We start from the raw sequence: 15697 nt of genomic DNA, 5'->3' as shown, positions 1-15697 counted from the left end.
AATTCCGGAAGAAGGAAATAAAGAGGACCTGACATGAAAATTCTTCATCTCTTTTCTGTTTGGACTCTCACAGTGCTGGAGCTAGGAAATAAAAGTAGAGATCCCCATGGTCAACCTGAGTTAGCCCTAAAAGACATTCAGTGCTGACAGGTTACCTCTGTTACTTTTTGGAACCATAGACTGTAACACATATGTGTATATATGTTGCCTGCTTTAATTTGTAACTAACTCTCTCATTTCTTTTTCCTAGTTAATAAATCCTTATTTAGTTTACTATGGGATTGGCTACAAGTGTTTTTTGGTATGAGATCTGAGGTACAGATTGACTTGGGGTAAGTGACTGGTCTTTTGGGACTGGGAGCAATCTGAATATTTTGTGATCTTTGGTATTAGTGACCATTTATCACTAAGTCCAGCTTGCCTGAGTGGCAAGATACAGGAGTGCCCAAGGGGACTGTCTGTGACTCCACGGTAAGACTATTACAGTGTTTCAGGAGTTCACATGTGTTCCTGGGTTGGTGAAATCTATAGAACATACCATCAGTTTGGGGTGTCTGCCATGCTTTTTGCCAGTCTACCCTGAGGTTGGCACTCACAGTCATGAGTCATTCTGGACTGGGTGACAACTCCATTCAATTTTTTAATTGAGGTATGGAAGTCTTTCTGGCTATATGAATTATTTTCTAGTACTACTGTAATGTCAGAAATCACAAACTTTCATAAACATAAACTTTCAAGCAATGTGTACTTTATTAACAACAGTACATGCCAGTCACAAGAGTCAGCAACTTACAGATGACTTTGACTTTACTAGTGACACACACCATAACTTTGTGCAAAAAGTGCAACATACAGACTCAACACCAGTGCATCACAAATGACAGTACGTGTAATCAAAACAATTGTGTTATTTGAGCTCTTGTCCGCTGGAGTAGAGTGCAGTGGGAACTGATGAGTGGAGGGTTGGTGGCTAAAGGAAGGGGCTGGAGGGTATGATCCCTCCCAGAAATGCATATTGTCCATTCTTTGGAGTGGGTAGAACTACTGCGGTGGTGTCCTTGTTGCCCCCTGGTCAACAACTTGTTCAAACAGCTGGGTAGATGTCGCATGAATTTCTGTGCATCTCCATCCTTCCTCCTTTCTAGCAACTGTTCACACTACTCTTTCGCATCCCTCATGTTTTGATTGGAGTCCTGCATGGTCTCGGAGAACTTGTCCTCATTTGAGCACTTCGTTTAATCTCTGATTGCAAACAGTTGTTCTGAAATTGTTAGTGGGATTCTCCCCAATGAGATTGCCAATAATGAAATAGAGAAGAGTTGTTAGGTTGGGTAGTGGTGGTGCTGGCAGCCCATGATAACTGTTGCAGCTACTCAGAATTTTCCACCTCGTACAGTAATTAAGGTGAACAGTGTTTGCAGCCATACTGGGGAGAAAGCATTTGCCCATATATTCTGCCTTTTCATCAGCTTTTTCTTGCCAGTTAACATACAAGGTATGCATTTGCTAAGTGTATGGGTATATCTGCCTACATTATGGTTCATTAATTATTATCACTTGCATCTTCAAGAGTCTCTCTCTCCCAGGAATGAAATATGTGTCAGCCAGAGCCATTTAAACTGTGTCTGGGGGTCCAGCTGGGTACTGAACAGTTCCTGGTTTTCAGCCAACTTGCAGTATTCTGGGTTATTGCCAGCTTCCAGCCTGATGCCAAATGCCTCACCTCATTCATCGCTGCAGCGGGTGGGGAGGTGCTGCCTTTTCCTCCTCCTCCTCTCCAGGACATGAAGTGCTCTCATTGGTTACATGGAGAGGTGGCAGGTGCCCTGCTGAATGTAGCATCTAGTTTATTACAAAAAAGCACTAATAATGTGTTGATGCCAGAGCTAGTATTTGCTTTCTGGTACTTTTGTCTCAGCTCTTTTTCCTTTGCATGGAATTGACTTGGAACCTAAGGGTACGTCTTCACTACCCGCCGTATCGGCGGCTAGCAATCGATTTATCCGGGATCGATATATTGTGTCTCGTTAAGACGCGATATATCGATCCCCGAACGCACTCACCGTCGACTCCGGAACTCCACCAGAGCGAGTGGCGGTAGCGCAGTCGACGGGGGAGCCGCGGCCGTCGATCCCACGCCGTGTGGACCCCAGGTAATTCGATCCAAGATACTTCGACTTCAGCTACGCTATTCGCGTAGCTGAAGTTGCGTATCTTGGATCGATCCCCCCTCCCCAGTGTAGACCAGCCCTAAGGCCCATTAACTTTCAATGAGTCTTATGTTCCTAAATGCCCAAGCCACTTTTGAGACTGGAACTTAGGCACTTTTGAAAACGTTATCAGATATGTTGTTCTGGAGAGTACTGGAACTAACTTGATCATAGGTATTTTAGTTCTTATATTGGCCAGTATGGAAGAATTGGCTGAGAACCTGGACATTTAGGTAATGCTGTTCACAGAAGAGCATGGTACTAAGAATAGAGGATGAAAGCACTAGTATAAAGATAATGAACTTTAAAAATAAATAATAAACCCCTGTAAGTCTATAGTTAGGATTCCATGAACATGAACTAAAGTAGTTAATATCTGAAGGGATTAATCTTCAAGGCACAACAGAAAACAAATGGAAGGAAAATGGAAAGTAGTAAGACCAATATGGTTATACTAGTGGCTTTTAAAGGCCTAAAATTAAAAAGGGATTTTTTTAAGTGTGTAGCAGAGGGGAGATACTACGTGGGGTAATAAAGATATGTAAAGTCAAAACTGAAAGGGCATGAATAGATTGCAGTGGGTGTCAGTTCTTATGCAATCCAATCAGCTTAATGTTCTGAAAGGTTTGTGAAAATGTGCATGTAACAAATCCACTGGGCATTTAGAATCTTATTAGGAGAATTCAAATAGTTTTACTTATTGAATTTGGAAGGTAAATTTTCACAAATGAGTATTCAAATTGAACATGCAATTTGCAGTTCTCCAATAATGAATGCATTTTCCCCAGTATATTCAGCCATTTGGAACATGCGTTCCTGAACATTTTGTCACTGTTTTGTAGCTTCTTCTTTGACAGTTCTGCAATTTTTAAAGTAAATATATCACTGTTAGAGGGCAAGTTGTGCTTTAGATCTCTTTAGTTTCTCTTAGTGCAACCTGTCATCAGAGAGGTGCACTCATCTTCACCCTTCTCAGGTGGAGCCATGCAGTCCTACCACTACCATGCTGCACTCCCCACACCCAGTTTACCAACTGTGATAACATGACAGATCCTTCTGTGCTTGGCACCTGTAAGCCCTTTTCCTCCAGGAATCTGAGCTGTGGCTGATTAAAATGACTCAGAAACAGGTTCTTCAAAACAAAGTATTATTTATTCACCCAAAGGTATGTAGCAAGCAGAGAAAAGGGATAAACCCAACACCCGGGTCTTACCTAAACTTTATTCCTTTGCAAGTTTTAATTGCGAGGAAAGAATATAGACATCCCTACCCTTGAACTGGGAGAGACAAACACCTCTGCAGAACTCTCTCAGAGAGACTCCCCTCCAGTTGCTGCTGCCCATTTGCCCCCTTTCCTCTCTTTGAGTCAGGGTCTTTAACCTGAAGCTTGGCAGCTGGCCATTTACCAATTAATAGCACCTCCATTGTTCCGTTAATGACCCTTGGTATTCTTTCTGGGGGTACTTTATCTTTGTCATTGTTTTGATTTGTTTCCTGTGTGTATACCCCTATCAGCTTCCTTTGATTTAACTCCAAGCAGGTAAATTGAGGTGCATATATTTATAAAATATACAGATGGCTCCCTCATTCTCCATAACATACAATATTCATTATTTGCAATGTATTTGTATTGCATATTACTGTATTTGTTACATTCATTTTGGACACACAAGGCCCATCATCTGGTGGCAAAGCAGCAAAACAAAAGATGATGGAAGGACCAAAATGCCCATATTGATTTTTGTGCTCACATTCGAGTCCAGAGGGGACCATACTACTTAAAGTTATACAAGGTGTACAAAATATTTGTCCTTGAGTTACTTTCAATGGTTAAAATATTATCTGAGACAAAACATTGTATAGGTAAAGAGTCAAAGAACATAAATATAAATTTATGAAGACACGTTATTACCACTGAATTGTGTATAGATCTGTACCCTAAAAGATGAGAATACTACATCATACAACAGCAAATTGGAGCCTTTGTCTTTAAGAGGAAAATGGCGATTATTGATTCAGCTTGAGGTTTTTATGTTGCTAAGTGAAACCATTCTTAGAGTTACAGAACTCTTTCATACAGTGATAATGGAGCTAAGGTTGGGAGCATTTTAACTCTTGAAATTCCTGATATTTGTATATTTAAATTCCTAATATTAATGATGCCCCAATGTAGTTTTTGTATCAATGTAATATTTCTACATCAGTCTCTTCATTCTGTTTGCTTTTCTTGTCACAGAATTCAGTAGTTCTGCAATATTATGGACATTTTTAAAGATGTATAACTAAGGTTCTCTGTTAAAGTACCTCACTCCAGCAAGAGTGTTGCACTGGTCACTTCAATAAACCTAACGTTAAGGGCCAGATTTTCAGTCAGTTGTAGGGTTGTACAATTGTGTATACCTGCGATTTGTAACCTTGCAGATTCCCAACTTCTTAGACCACACAAATAGGAATGCATAAACTAGGGATTTGAATAGGTATATATGAGAGAGTATTCTAAAATAGGCCGAAACCTCACTGGGATATATGATCCTGGCTGCAAGTGCCAGTTGGAATGTGTCTAAGTAGTTAGTAGTAAAATAGCAGCTGGTATGTTTTTTGTGAATGAAGTCTTATATATTCTATTAGAATGCATTCAAGCCATACAAGGCAAAATGCCCATTTTTGCTTGGCACACATTAATTAGCAGATAATTGGTGCCAGGCGAATTTCTGCTAACATTTTATTCACTAATTTTTAAAATACAAATATGCAAATTAAATGTGCTATTGTCATCTCCTATTTTACTGTTTTGGTTTATATGTGTGTACCATTGTCAATCTAGTGATTGGAGTGATACAAATATTCGTAGTTTTTTTTTTTTTTTTTGTCCACTAGTGGCTAACATGAAAAGTTCTACCACCTGAGCTCCCAAGTGTACAGTAACTCCTCACTTAAAATCGTCCTGGTTAACGTTGTTTCGTTGTTACTTTGCTGATCAATTAGAGAACATGCTCATTTAAACTTGCACAGTGCTCCCTTATGTCATTTGGCAGCCGCTTGCTTTGTCCACTGCTTGCAGAAAGAGCAGCCCGTCGGAGGTAGCTGGTGGGGGCTTGGAACCAGGATGGACCGGCAGCCCCCCTATCAGCCCCCCACTCCCTTAAATTCCCTGTGGGCCGCCGCCCAGCAGGCTATCAATTGCCGGCAGTTCAGCTGTCCCTCCCCCCACTGCCATGTGCTGCTCCTGCCCTCTGCCTTGGAACTGCTCCCGGGAGCCTCCTGCTTGCTGTGGAGGGGGAAGAGAGGGGCTAATATCAGGGTGTCCCCCTCACCCCTGCTCCTGCTCCCTGCTTACCCCATTTCCATAGAGAGGGGTGGGGGGGCGACCATGACAGGGCTCAGGATGGAGGGAGCGTGCTGGCAGCAGCTGCTGTCCCAACTTCCTGGTCTACTTAAAAAGGCAATCTACTTAGAGTGGTTCAGCGTACTTAAAGGGACAATGTGTATCTCTCTTTCTCACACACACACACAGGGTGTGTGTCTCTGTCTGCCATGCTGTCTCCCCCTCCCTCCATTCGTGCTGCCTTGTAGAGTATGAGGCTACATTAACAACAATGTGTTAACCCTTGAGGGCTCAGACGAGTTCTACTTCCTCATTTAAGAGTAAGGCATTCCCTGGGAAATATCCCACCCTCTTCCACCCTCTGACTTCACCACCTCCAGGGGCGGCTCCAGGCACCAGCGCAGCAAGCGCGTGCCTGGGGCGGCAAGCCGTGGGGGGCAGCCTGCCGGTCGCCATGAGGGCGGCAGTCAGGCAGCTTTCGGTCCACTAGTCACGCGGATTCGGCGGCATTTCTGTGGGTGATCTGCCAGTTCCGCGGCTTCGTCAGCAATTCGACGGCGGGTACGCTGAAGGCGCGGGACCAGCAGATCATCTGCAGAAACGCCGCCAATGCCGCGTGACCAGCGGACCGAAGGCCACCTGACTTCCGTGCTTGGGGCGGCAAAAAACACAGAGCGCCCCTGACCACATCAACCAAACTTCACAATCATCATTGCTATGTACAGTATTAAATTGTTTGTTTAAAACTTATAGTGTGTGTGTGTGTGTGTGTGTGTGTGTGTGTGTCCTGTTTCCCCGAAAGTAAGACATCCCCCGAAAATAAGACCTACTTCCAGTTTTGCCTCTCGCTGTAATATAAGGCATCCCCCCGAAAATAAGACCTCCCCGATAATAAGGCCACCCCGGAATATAAGGCTCCAGGAAAAATAAGACCTCCCCTGAAAATAAGACCTAGCGCATCTTTGGGAGCAAAAATTAATAGAAGACACTGTCTTATTTTCGGGGAAACAGGGTATGTGTGTGTGTGTGTGTATATATATATATGTATGTGTGTGTGGAACCTAATCCCCCATATTTATATTAATTCTTATGGGGAAATTTGATTGGCTTAACATCGTTTCGCTTAAAGTTGCATTTTTCAAGAACATAACTACAACGTTAAGTGAGGAGTTACTGTATTGGATTTTGTGGAACATTCCACATTTGAGTTGAATTGGGCTGGTCATTCTTCTGCACTGCCAGCGCAGATAATATTCTGCGTGTGTGTGTGAGAGAGGGGCTCCATCCATATATGAAGCCTAGGTGGAGGTCTGTGGCATATATGACAACTTCCTGCCATATCCTTGGGTGACCTTATTGAATAAAGTTTAAGTATCTTTGGGGTCCATTGTATGAAATGAATGGTGATTGTGTTCTGCTCCCTCGGGGCAGGCTGCCACAGCTCCTCCAGGAATCAAAAACAGTGGATGGTGGTGAAGATTATAATACCTCCCAGTAAGGCTCACATATATTAGTTCAAACTGGATTATTCAGAGACCAAGAGACAAAGGCAAGATTTTTGGATAAATAGCCTGAGTTTACACTGACTTGGGGCTCTTCTTCCTGATCCAATAGATGGACAGGACTTTCTGTCCAAGGGATGCCCCAACCCTGGAAGAAGAGTTGGAATGACTTTTGCCCACTTGAGCCCCATAATCCTGCGTAGTCTCTTGTGAGCTTTTAGCATGCATATAGAAATGTTTGTTGGGTTTTTAAATATATTTTTTCTGTAATGCTTTTATCTGAAGAATAAAAGTGCTTGCTTAGAAAGAGCCATGTGGTAACTTGTAACTGCTAGTAACACACTAAGTAAATTGAATCTGGAAGACAAAGATTTAAGCATGGAATACTACTGTCACTTTTTTAATACTTTGTTAATTTTCCAGTGAAGTCGAACCACACTTCAAACCAGTAGCTTTACTGTTCTTCCCCTTGCTACCCCTTTTGTTAAGTGATCTCTGTATTAATTAGTTGATGCTGCCTTTTTTCCCTGTGAAATTCAAAACAAGTAAACTTTTTTTTTTTTCCTCCCAGGATTCATTTGTGATGTTCTGATGTGCTGCTGAAAGGAAAAGAACAGAGTCTGTTACACACTGACACTTCAAAACGCTCCTGCTAATGTATTTTCAAACTCATTGAATTATCAGAAATTCATCATGGGAGGAGCTGTGAGTGCTGGGGAAGACAATGATGATTTAATTGATAACTTGAAAGAAGCTCAGTATATTCGCACTGAGAGAGTGGAGCAAGCCTTCAGAGCAATTGACCGTGGTGATTATTATCTAGAAGGATACAGGGACAATGCTTATAAAGACTTGGCTTGGAAGCATGGAAATATACACTTATCAGCACCTTGCATTTATTCTGAAGTCATGGAGGCATTGAAACTTCAACCAGGATTATCTTTTCTGAATCTGGGTAGCGGAACCGGATATTTGAGTACAATGGTGGGATTAATATTAGGTAATTTCTTTTTTATTTTAAACATATATGAAATGTTGGTTACTGAATACAGATTCTTAGATTAACACGTCAGCATTTTTGCCAGCGTTTTGTGATTTAATGTGTTATAGTTTTTAAGTAATGTAATGAAAAAAGCATAGAGTTAAGAATTTGGAATGTGCTTTCAGAATATTGTGAAATATTTAAGAGCTGCTAGCTAATTCTTAGAAAAACTGTTATTGAAAAGCATTTTTTAAGAATTGCATTTTAATGAAAACAATATTTTTGCTGCTTAAGCCTCAGCCACAGATTAACCTTCTGTAGTCACCTGAAGCTGCAAGCCTTTTTGACACCACCATAATTCCCACACAAGCCAAATGTTGAGTCAGAAAGAATATTATGATTTTCAACAGGGAGTATGGAAACAATTATTTCTAAATTTTTCTGCAGTTTTTAAGTTCACTAAGGACTCTTAAAGATTGTTGCTCACATAGAAGGCAAGAAATTTATATGCTTAGGACACAAAGTAAGCTGCTCTTCACAAAATAACCTAGATTAAATAACAGTATTAGTAAATTTTATGGCAGATATTCACTGCTTAAGACTGGGGTTTTTTTAAGCTAAATTAGCTGTGTAGTTTACTACTCATCCTCTCAACTGTACTTAAATAAAGCTGTGCTACCAGCTGAAAAGAAAATGTGGTATGTCGTTGCTAACTGAATTTCATTTTAAAACTATACCTTAGAGATCAGAAAATGTACATTAAAATGCATTTGTTTTCAAAATGAAAGAAACTAAGCTCTAGTGCTGATTTTTATAAGTATCCTCAGATGTTTTCTACCTATTGTAATAATTTTGCATTACACAACAGAATTTCATTTATTTTGGAAGTGGGATGTAAGTGTGACAGCCACATTTTTCTTCTACTAAATAAATATTTGTATCTCTCAGTATTGTTTTCTAGTTAAGGAAGCACTACTTTTACTGCTACAACAATCTTACAAAATGTGTACTTTTTCCAGTATATGGAGTTCTTGAAGTCTTGGATTACTCATTTTTACAAATAGAGATAATGGAGAGCAGAAAACCATTAAGGGAAGCAGATACTATTCTGAATGGGAGGAGAATGTGTAACAGATTTAATCTGTCAATTCACTTCCAAGAGGTGTAGGATTCCTTCCAATTTAATGTAAACAAAAGTCAAAGAGCTGATTCAGTGCTCCCTCTTGTGGAAACCGAGATTCGTTTCCTTACCCAATACAATATAGTAAGCAGTAATGCTTCTGGTGAAATATTCATTCATAGGTATAAACTCAAAATTCCAGTACATGCTGTTAAAAGAATTATAGTATTTCACTTTGTTCATGTAATGTACTGTACCTCTTGTGCTAGCTCTCTATTTATGAGCTTGGGGAGTTTTATCTCTATGGGAGATGATAAATATAGGCAATTTTGTATGAGTTCTTCCCCAGTAGCTGTTAAAGTATAAATATACATATAATATGATTAGAGACTACTTCCTCTTTTGTTTGCTATTAGCCCTGTGCGCAGGACCATAAATATTTCCCGAGATCATATCAAGAGTGAAGATGATTAAATAAAGCCCTTTGTCTTGATATTTATTTATGTTTTATTTGGCTAGGGGTCCTCTGCACCTGCTTCTCTATATGAGGTTGTATTTACCTTATCTAACTAATCTCTGTGGGGTCGGGAGTGTATGATGTGTGCTGCCTGGCCTGCCGTCTCCTCACCCAGCACAATTCTGACTCTGAAGAATGACCTGTGCTGGTTTCCAGAAAGTGAATGAAGAGAACTAAGTAGTGAAAGTGACTGATTTCTCCCCACCTTTTCACATGAGGGGTGAGACCTGCAGCAGAGGGCCTTCTAACTGTGTGAATCAGCAGACACAACCTGCTCTGCAGTTCTTAACTCAGCGTGGTTAGTCAGATTTATAGCAATATTTGAACAAAATATTTTTGAAAAGGAAGGTTTATTTTACTGGTTTTAATAAAGGCAGCCCCTTTGTGGAAAATGGAACCTTTACACCTTCTCAAAATGGAGCCTATTGTTTCAATTTGTACTGTATCGGGTTAGTGTTAGGAAGCCGAAGATTGTTTGTCAATGGTTGGGTATCTGATGGTTCAGTATAGGGTGGAGTAGTAGTGTATACCATAGTGATGATTTTGTGAATGTTAATGTGACGCTAAATTAATTTGCGGGTGACTTGAAAATGAGGAATTTTTAAAATACAAAGTGGTCTATATAACTTGCTACAGTAGTCAGAGATTAAGTTTAATATAAATAGAAGGAAGATAATACACACGGAAAGCGTAGTTTACATAATTTTAATGATCAGTACAGATGAATCCTTTGATTTCTGTAATTGGGTATTACAAGATATTAGAACTGCAAACACTTTTCCAAGACTTAATAATGGTGGTAGATAATTGATGAGGTTAGTATAATCACATTGTGAAGGAAATGAATATTACTCCAGGAAGTAACACAAAAGTTAGGGTAGTGTCAGTTTTTATGAACTGGTAAAACCATTCTGGAATAGCATATACAGTCATATCCTCAAATTGGAAAAGCTAATGAGAATAGTGTTACCACCTCTGTTTTGTTCAATATAACACATAGCAATACTGAAATGTATGTATCATTACACTCCATATTTTGGATAGTCATGTTGCTGCAGAAACTAATTGCTGCCTCGCAGCACGCTGATCATGAAAAGTTTTAGTATTACACACAAATGTTCCTCATTACCCTGACAGACACAAAACTCAAAAAATGTGTTTGATATTCTTCATGATTGTCTTGAAAAGTGGTAAAAATTAATCTGTTTGGAAATGTGCATGAATTTTGGAACAGATGGCGGTAACTGTAATTGAAAACAGCTAAGAGTGTAGCAAAAATACTAGATACATGAAAATAATTTAGGAGGTTAGGTTAGGGGAATGTGAATTCATTTTTAGTAAATTATATTTGAAAACTTGCTGTGATTCCCAGGAAAGATTTTCTAAAATATTCTGTTTTGAAAACACTGACGCCTGTTCATTTTTTGTAAGAACGCTTGCTAGCTACTTCTAATTACTAGTCAGAAACTTTTTTGTTAGAATGATATTCTGATGAAGAATACCCTCTTTCTATGGGAAAAATTCAGTTTTGCAGAAGAATTTTCATTTTTCCATTGGGAAAATCAGAATGTCAGCTGCCAATCTGGAAGGTGTTTGTCAATTTCACTTTCTGTTGGCCCAAAGCGCTCTGCTGGAAGGGCTGAGCAGGAACCAGGTTTGGGGAGTGAGGGCTGGTGGAGTGGCTGGCTGGGCTCTCTGCCTCCCAGGCAATGGGTCTGAAAGGCAGTTTTCTTACAAGAAGATGAAAAACAATTTTTTGTTTTTGTTTTCCTAAAATGGAATATTTTTTTGAAATGCCTTCACACACAAAATTTCCTTTTTTATTTTTTTGCATTTTGTCCTGGTTCAAGTTAAATTTGTTTTTAAAAATATTGAAAATTTTTACAGGAAGGGATTTCACATTTTACAGCCAGCTTTACTAGTAATGCAAGAGACAGAAAAGGGAAGCAATGAGCTAAGTTAATAAAGGATGCATGCGTACCAACAGGACACCTTTCAATGCTGTGAAAGCAGGTATCTCCCTTGTGGAGCACTCTGCCTCCTGTAAGTCTGCCAGCAGGAAAGCTTTATGAGCAATGCACGTAACGACCTCTTTTGGATCCACTTTGTTCATGGTGTACAAGATGTTCTAATTTCATGCTAAGAATTACAGATGTTGTTTAATATTGTGGTGATGTTGCACCATTAGGTCACGCTTACCAAATGGAATGTATTAGTTTTTTTTCTCCATAAAAGACAGGCTTTGCTGCGAATCTGCTATTTATTTTTATCCAGGGTACTTAAACATCAGAAATACTTCTATATTTTTTTCTTTAAATGCTTACAATACCTCTATTCTGCAGAAAAAATCCTTACGAATTTCCCTGGATGAATAATTTTTGTTACTGAAATAATAATTTGAGGATGCTTCTTGTATTAGATAATTAAGTGTTGGGCTAAATAATTTTAAAAGTAAAGGGTTGGGGCATAGTGATTACTGAATTAATAGAATGCAACCTCTATTTGCTGTTTGGCTGAAATGTGCTTTTTTCCTCTTCTCTGCATGGATACTAAAATCTCTGTTCTGTGGGCTGCCTATTACATATTGAATTCCTATCTCTCTATGCCCACAACAAACATGGCCACCTCTTTACCCTGGCAACCCCCCTAACTCTAGTCTTAATGTCTCTCCTTGCACCTCCCTACTTTAGAAGAGTGGACTTAGCCCTTTTACCACAAACTGAAATTCATTTTCAAGCTGTTTGTTAAAAACATATGATTACTAAATGAGTTGAAAGGATAAGGAGTTGAGTTAGAAGTGAATGTGGTGGACATGTCAGTGGGATTAATCTGAATAGAGAACTGCACAAACTGTACTGTTGTAGATCAATACTTATATAGCACTTTAGTAAATTTCTGTGGTCCAGGTGGCTGAAGGCTAATACCCCATACGGATTCAGGAAACTGCATAATTGAGAAATGTGTATAATTATGGGTATAGATATGCGCATATTATGCTGAATCTCTGTGCCATCATCGGTTGAGATGATTCCACTTCAATATAATATGCTTTAAATTTACCAACTTTTAATCCTTCTACAAACAAATACATTATAACCATCAACACCTGCTGTCTTTAAAAATTTGTGCCAATCTAAAATCTAATTAAAAGACTAAGAAAAGATCAGACTTACTGCCTTATGAACGTTCTCTTATGAAGGCTAATAGGAAAAATGTACTTGTGCTTTCTTTGCGGTAGTGTGGGCATGTTATAACAGGAACTAGGGAGCCAGAACTCCTGGGTTGTACTCCTGGCTTTTTCACTGGCTCACTAAATAATCATGTGCCTTAGTTTACCCATCTGTAAAAAGTATAAAAATATCCCTTTTTGTAGGCATGATGGAGGGCTTAATCAAATGTTAATAAAAGCACTGTGATACCTTTAGATGAAAGGTGTTATACCAGTGCATAAAACAGTACTTTACTTATAAAAAACACTTTTTTAATTACAGGCCCCTTTGGAATAAATCATGGAATAGAGCTTCATTCAGATGTGGTAGAATATGCCAAGGAAAAATTGGAGAGCTTCATAAAAAATAGTGATAGCTTTGATAAGTAAGTATCTCACTTATCCAGTTCATTTTGCAACCAGAAATGTTTTGGATTTTTTTACTGAGGTACAATATTAAGGAATAAATGACATTTTGCAAATTTTAACATCTTGTTAATGTTCATTATTGGAAATAATATTTGAAGTTTGTTGGACATATTTAAAGTGAGGTAAGTGGAAGTTAAAAAATATAGTTGTTTTTTTTTAAAGTAGGGAACATCTTTGAGTGCCAAAATCTATCCTCCTGCCTTTTTGCCATAAACACACTCACTTTATTATGCTGTGTTCTTATGCAGCTTCTTTTGTGTGCAGATCTGGAATAAATTTATAAGTATAACAACTCAGATTAATATTAACAGTCTGAGGCGCCACTGTGCCTAGATATTGAATATGAACATACAGCATGTAACTTAGCAGTGTTGATTAGAGCACGCAGATGAACGAAAGAGACACAGGGATGGATTTAAGCAGCTGGCTTCAACGTTGTTAATTTTACAGTGGGGAGTGGCATTATACACCATCCCCTTCTCACGTACCAGGTATTTAATTGGGTCCAGTGCGGAATTACAGGGCTTCCACCATATAACCAGTGACTCAGGATAGCCACTCTTCAGACTTACCCCTTGGATTTACCTCACTCTTGAATCCTCTCACTTTTCCCTCTCAGAGGGTACCAAGAGGGGACCTTGGTATGTCATCTCCCCTTATAGGCAAAAGGTCCCCTGATGTCTAGGAAGGCTTTACATTTTGGGGGAGGAGGGGCATGAAAGCCAGCTCCCTTATATATTATTTCTGGGGGAATTCTGCACCAAAAAATTAAATTCTGTGCACAATATTTTAAAATTCTCCATATTTAATTTGTTAAAATAATGCACTATAATCATTCTGGTTTCAATTATTTTGGTAATTTATTTAAACTACAGTACAATGGATGGAGAATGGGAGTGGGGAGCATTGGAGGAAATCCTTCTAATTATTAGTCAACAAATATATTCAGCCATATGCTCAGTGTTACATCATAGGCAACTGAAGAGCAAGCGAGGGCTGGGGATTCAAACTCACAATTTATATTGGCTGCTGACCACCTGCAGAAAGGTCAGTAGCAAACAGTTCATGGAGCACATTTGATAAGAAATTTTTTCAGCCCAAAAATTTAGACCAGTTCTAATCACTAAAGCACCATAAGCATTTTTAAGGCCATACTGATTTTTATACCACTCTGGCAATGTAAAGGAGCCTTAAAACATTTACCCCTGTTTTATACTCATGGGGGAATTCACTAAGAGCAATGGGAACAATTCACTAAGAAGGCAGGCTGCTACATTTTGGTCTGACACCTACCTCCTCAGAAACACCCCAAACCCTGCCCCTTCACGCCAAGCATGCCACAATAACGAGTAAGAAGGACAGTGTCTCTCTCTCTCACAAGCATGATTGCCCAGCCCCTCTGTCCTGGCGGTGATTTATGTCTCTACCGGCCGTTTTGCGTGCCCAAACCAACCTGCCTGGACTGCTGGGGAGGGGTACGTGACCCCTCTTGTGGCTTCCCTTAGCTTCCCCATCAGAAGTCATTTCTCTGCAGGGAAGCAAAGAAATCTTCAAGGGCCATGAATTCTGTGCACGCGCAGTAATGCAAAATTCCCCCAGGAGTAATATACCCTTGTGTCCAGCCAATGGGAGGCAGAAAAGCCCCACCCCATCCCCAAGAATATTCTCACAGGTTGAGGAGTAACTAGGCCCTGGCAAGTCTGGGTATGTGCTCTCCCATCTTCTTCCTCCCCCTGAACTTCTGGGTGTTAACTATCCCTCTGTTGGTCTGACCTACCCCATACTGAGACAGAGAGAGCCATTCTTGTTAGGATAGATAACACAGCCAGGTAAGTTCTATAGATGGTGTGGTTAGCTTTACCGCTGAATTCGCTTGCTTGCTTTTATTAATTTTTAAATCTGATCTTTAATGTTATTTTGATAGGGTTTTTTGTATATTTAATTTCCTTTGTTTCCACAATAGAATAAATGATACTATATTTAAAAAGATGGTTGTGTTTCATTACTGTCGTCATCATTTTAGTTCTAGACACCTCCTGATATAATTGGAGGCTTGGTGCACCCTGCATTAAACTGGCATGAATTAAAAAGGATTATAGCCAGAAGAATTGTGTGTTTTAAGTAATATGGAGCAATTAATCCATGACACATCTGTACAGAAAACTGTGTTAACATATAGTAACTAATGATTTTCTCTACTCTAACATTACATTAGTGATCTTGTACTTAAGATTTGGATGCTGTTTCTTATTAAATCGCCCAGTTTTCAGTCATTCATAGTTTTATGAATAAGTTATCTTTTGGGCTTGGGAGGAAGGAAGAATGGAAGGCAGGAAAAGAGGAGAAGGAAGAATGCAAATCACAACTTAATAAAAATATGGCCATTTTTGAACTAGATGAAGGT

At 39.5% G+C, this 15697-nt stretch overlaps 1 protein-coding gene across 2 annotated transcripts in view; it reads left to right on the top strand.

Moving 5' to 3' along the window:
• PCMTD1 (protein-L-isoaspartate (D-aspartate) O-methyltransferase domain containing 1) overlaps positions 1-15697 on the top strand; it is an 83860-nt gene that overhangs the window by 35921 nt on the left and 32242 nt on the right. For both annotated transcript variants that reach the window (XM_026662013.2, XM_026662018.2), the window contains exons 2-3: positions 7609-8037; positions 13148-13250. In XM_026662013.2, coding sequence (XP_026517798.1) covers positions 7731-8037; positions 13148-13250 — 410 coding nt within the window. In that variant the 5' untranslated portion in view covers positions 7609-7730. The remainder of the gene's footprint in view (positions 1-7608; positions 8038-13147; positions 13251-15697) is intronic.

This window comes from Terrapene carolina, unplaced genomic scaffold (genome assembly GCF_002925995.2).
Source record: "Terrapene carolina triunguis isolate 2854851 unplaced genomic scaffold, T_m_triunguis-2.0 Scaffold58, whole genome shotgun sequence".
NCBI classification, from domain to species: Eukaryota; Metazoa; Chordata; order Testudines; family Emydidae; genus Terrapene; species Terrapene triunguis.
Note: the sequence above shows the minus strand (reverse complement) of the source record. Positions and strands in the feature narration are given on the sequence as shown.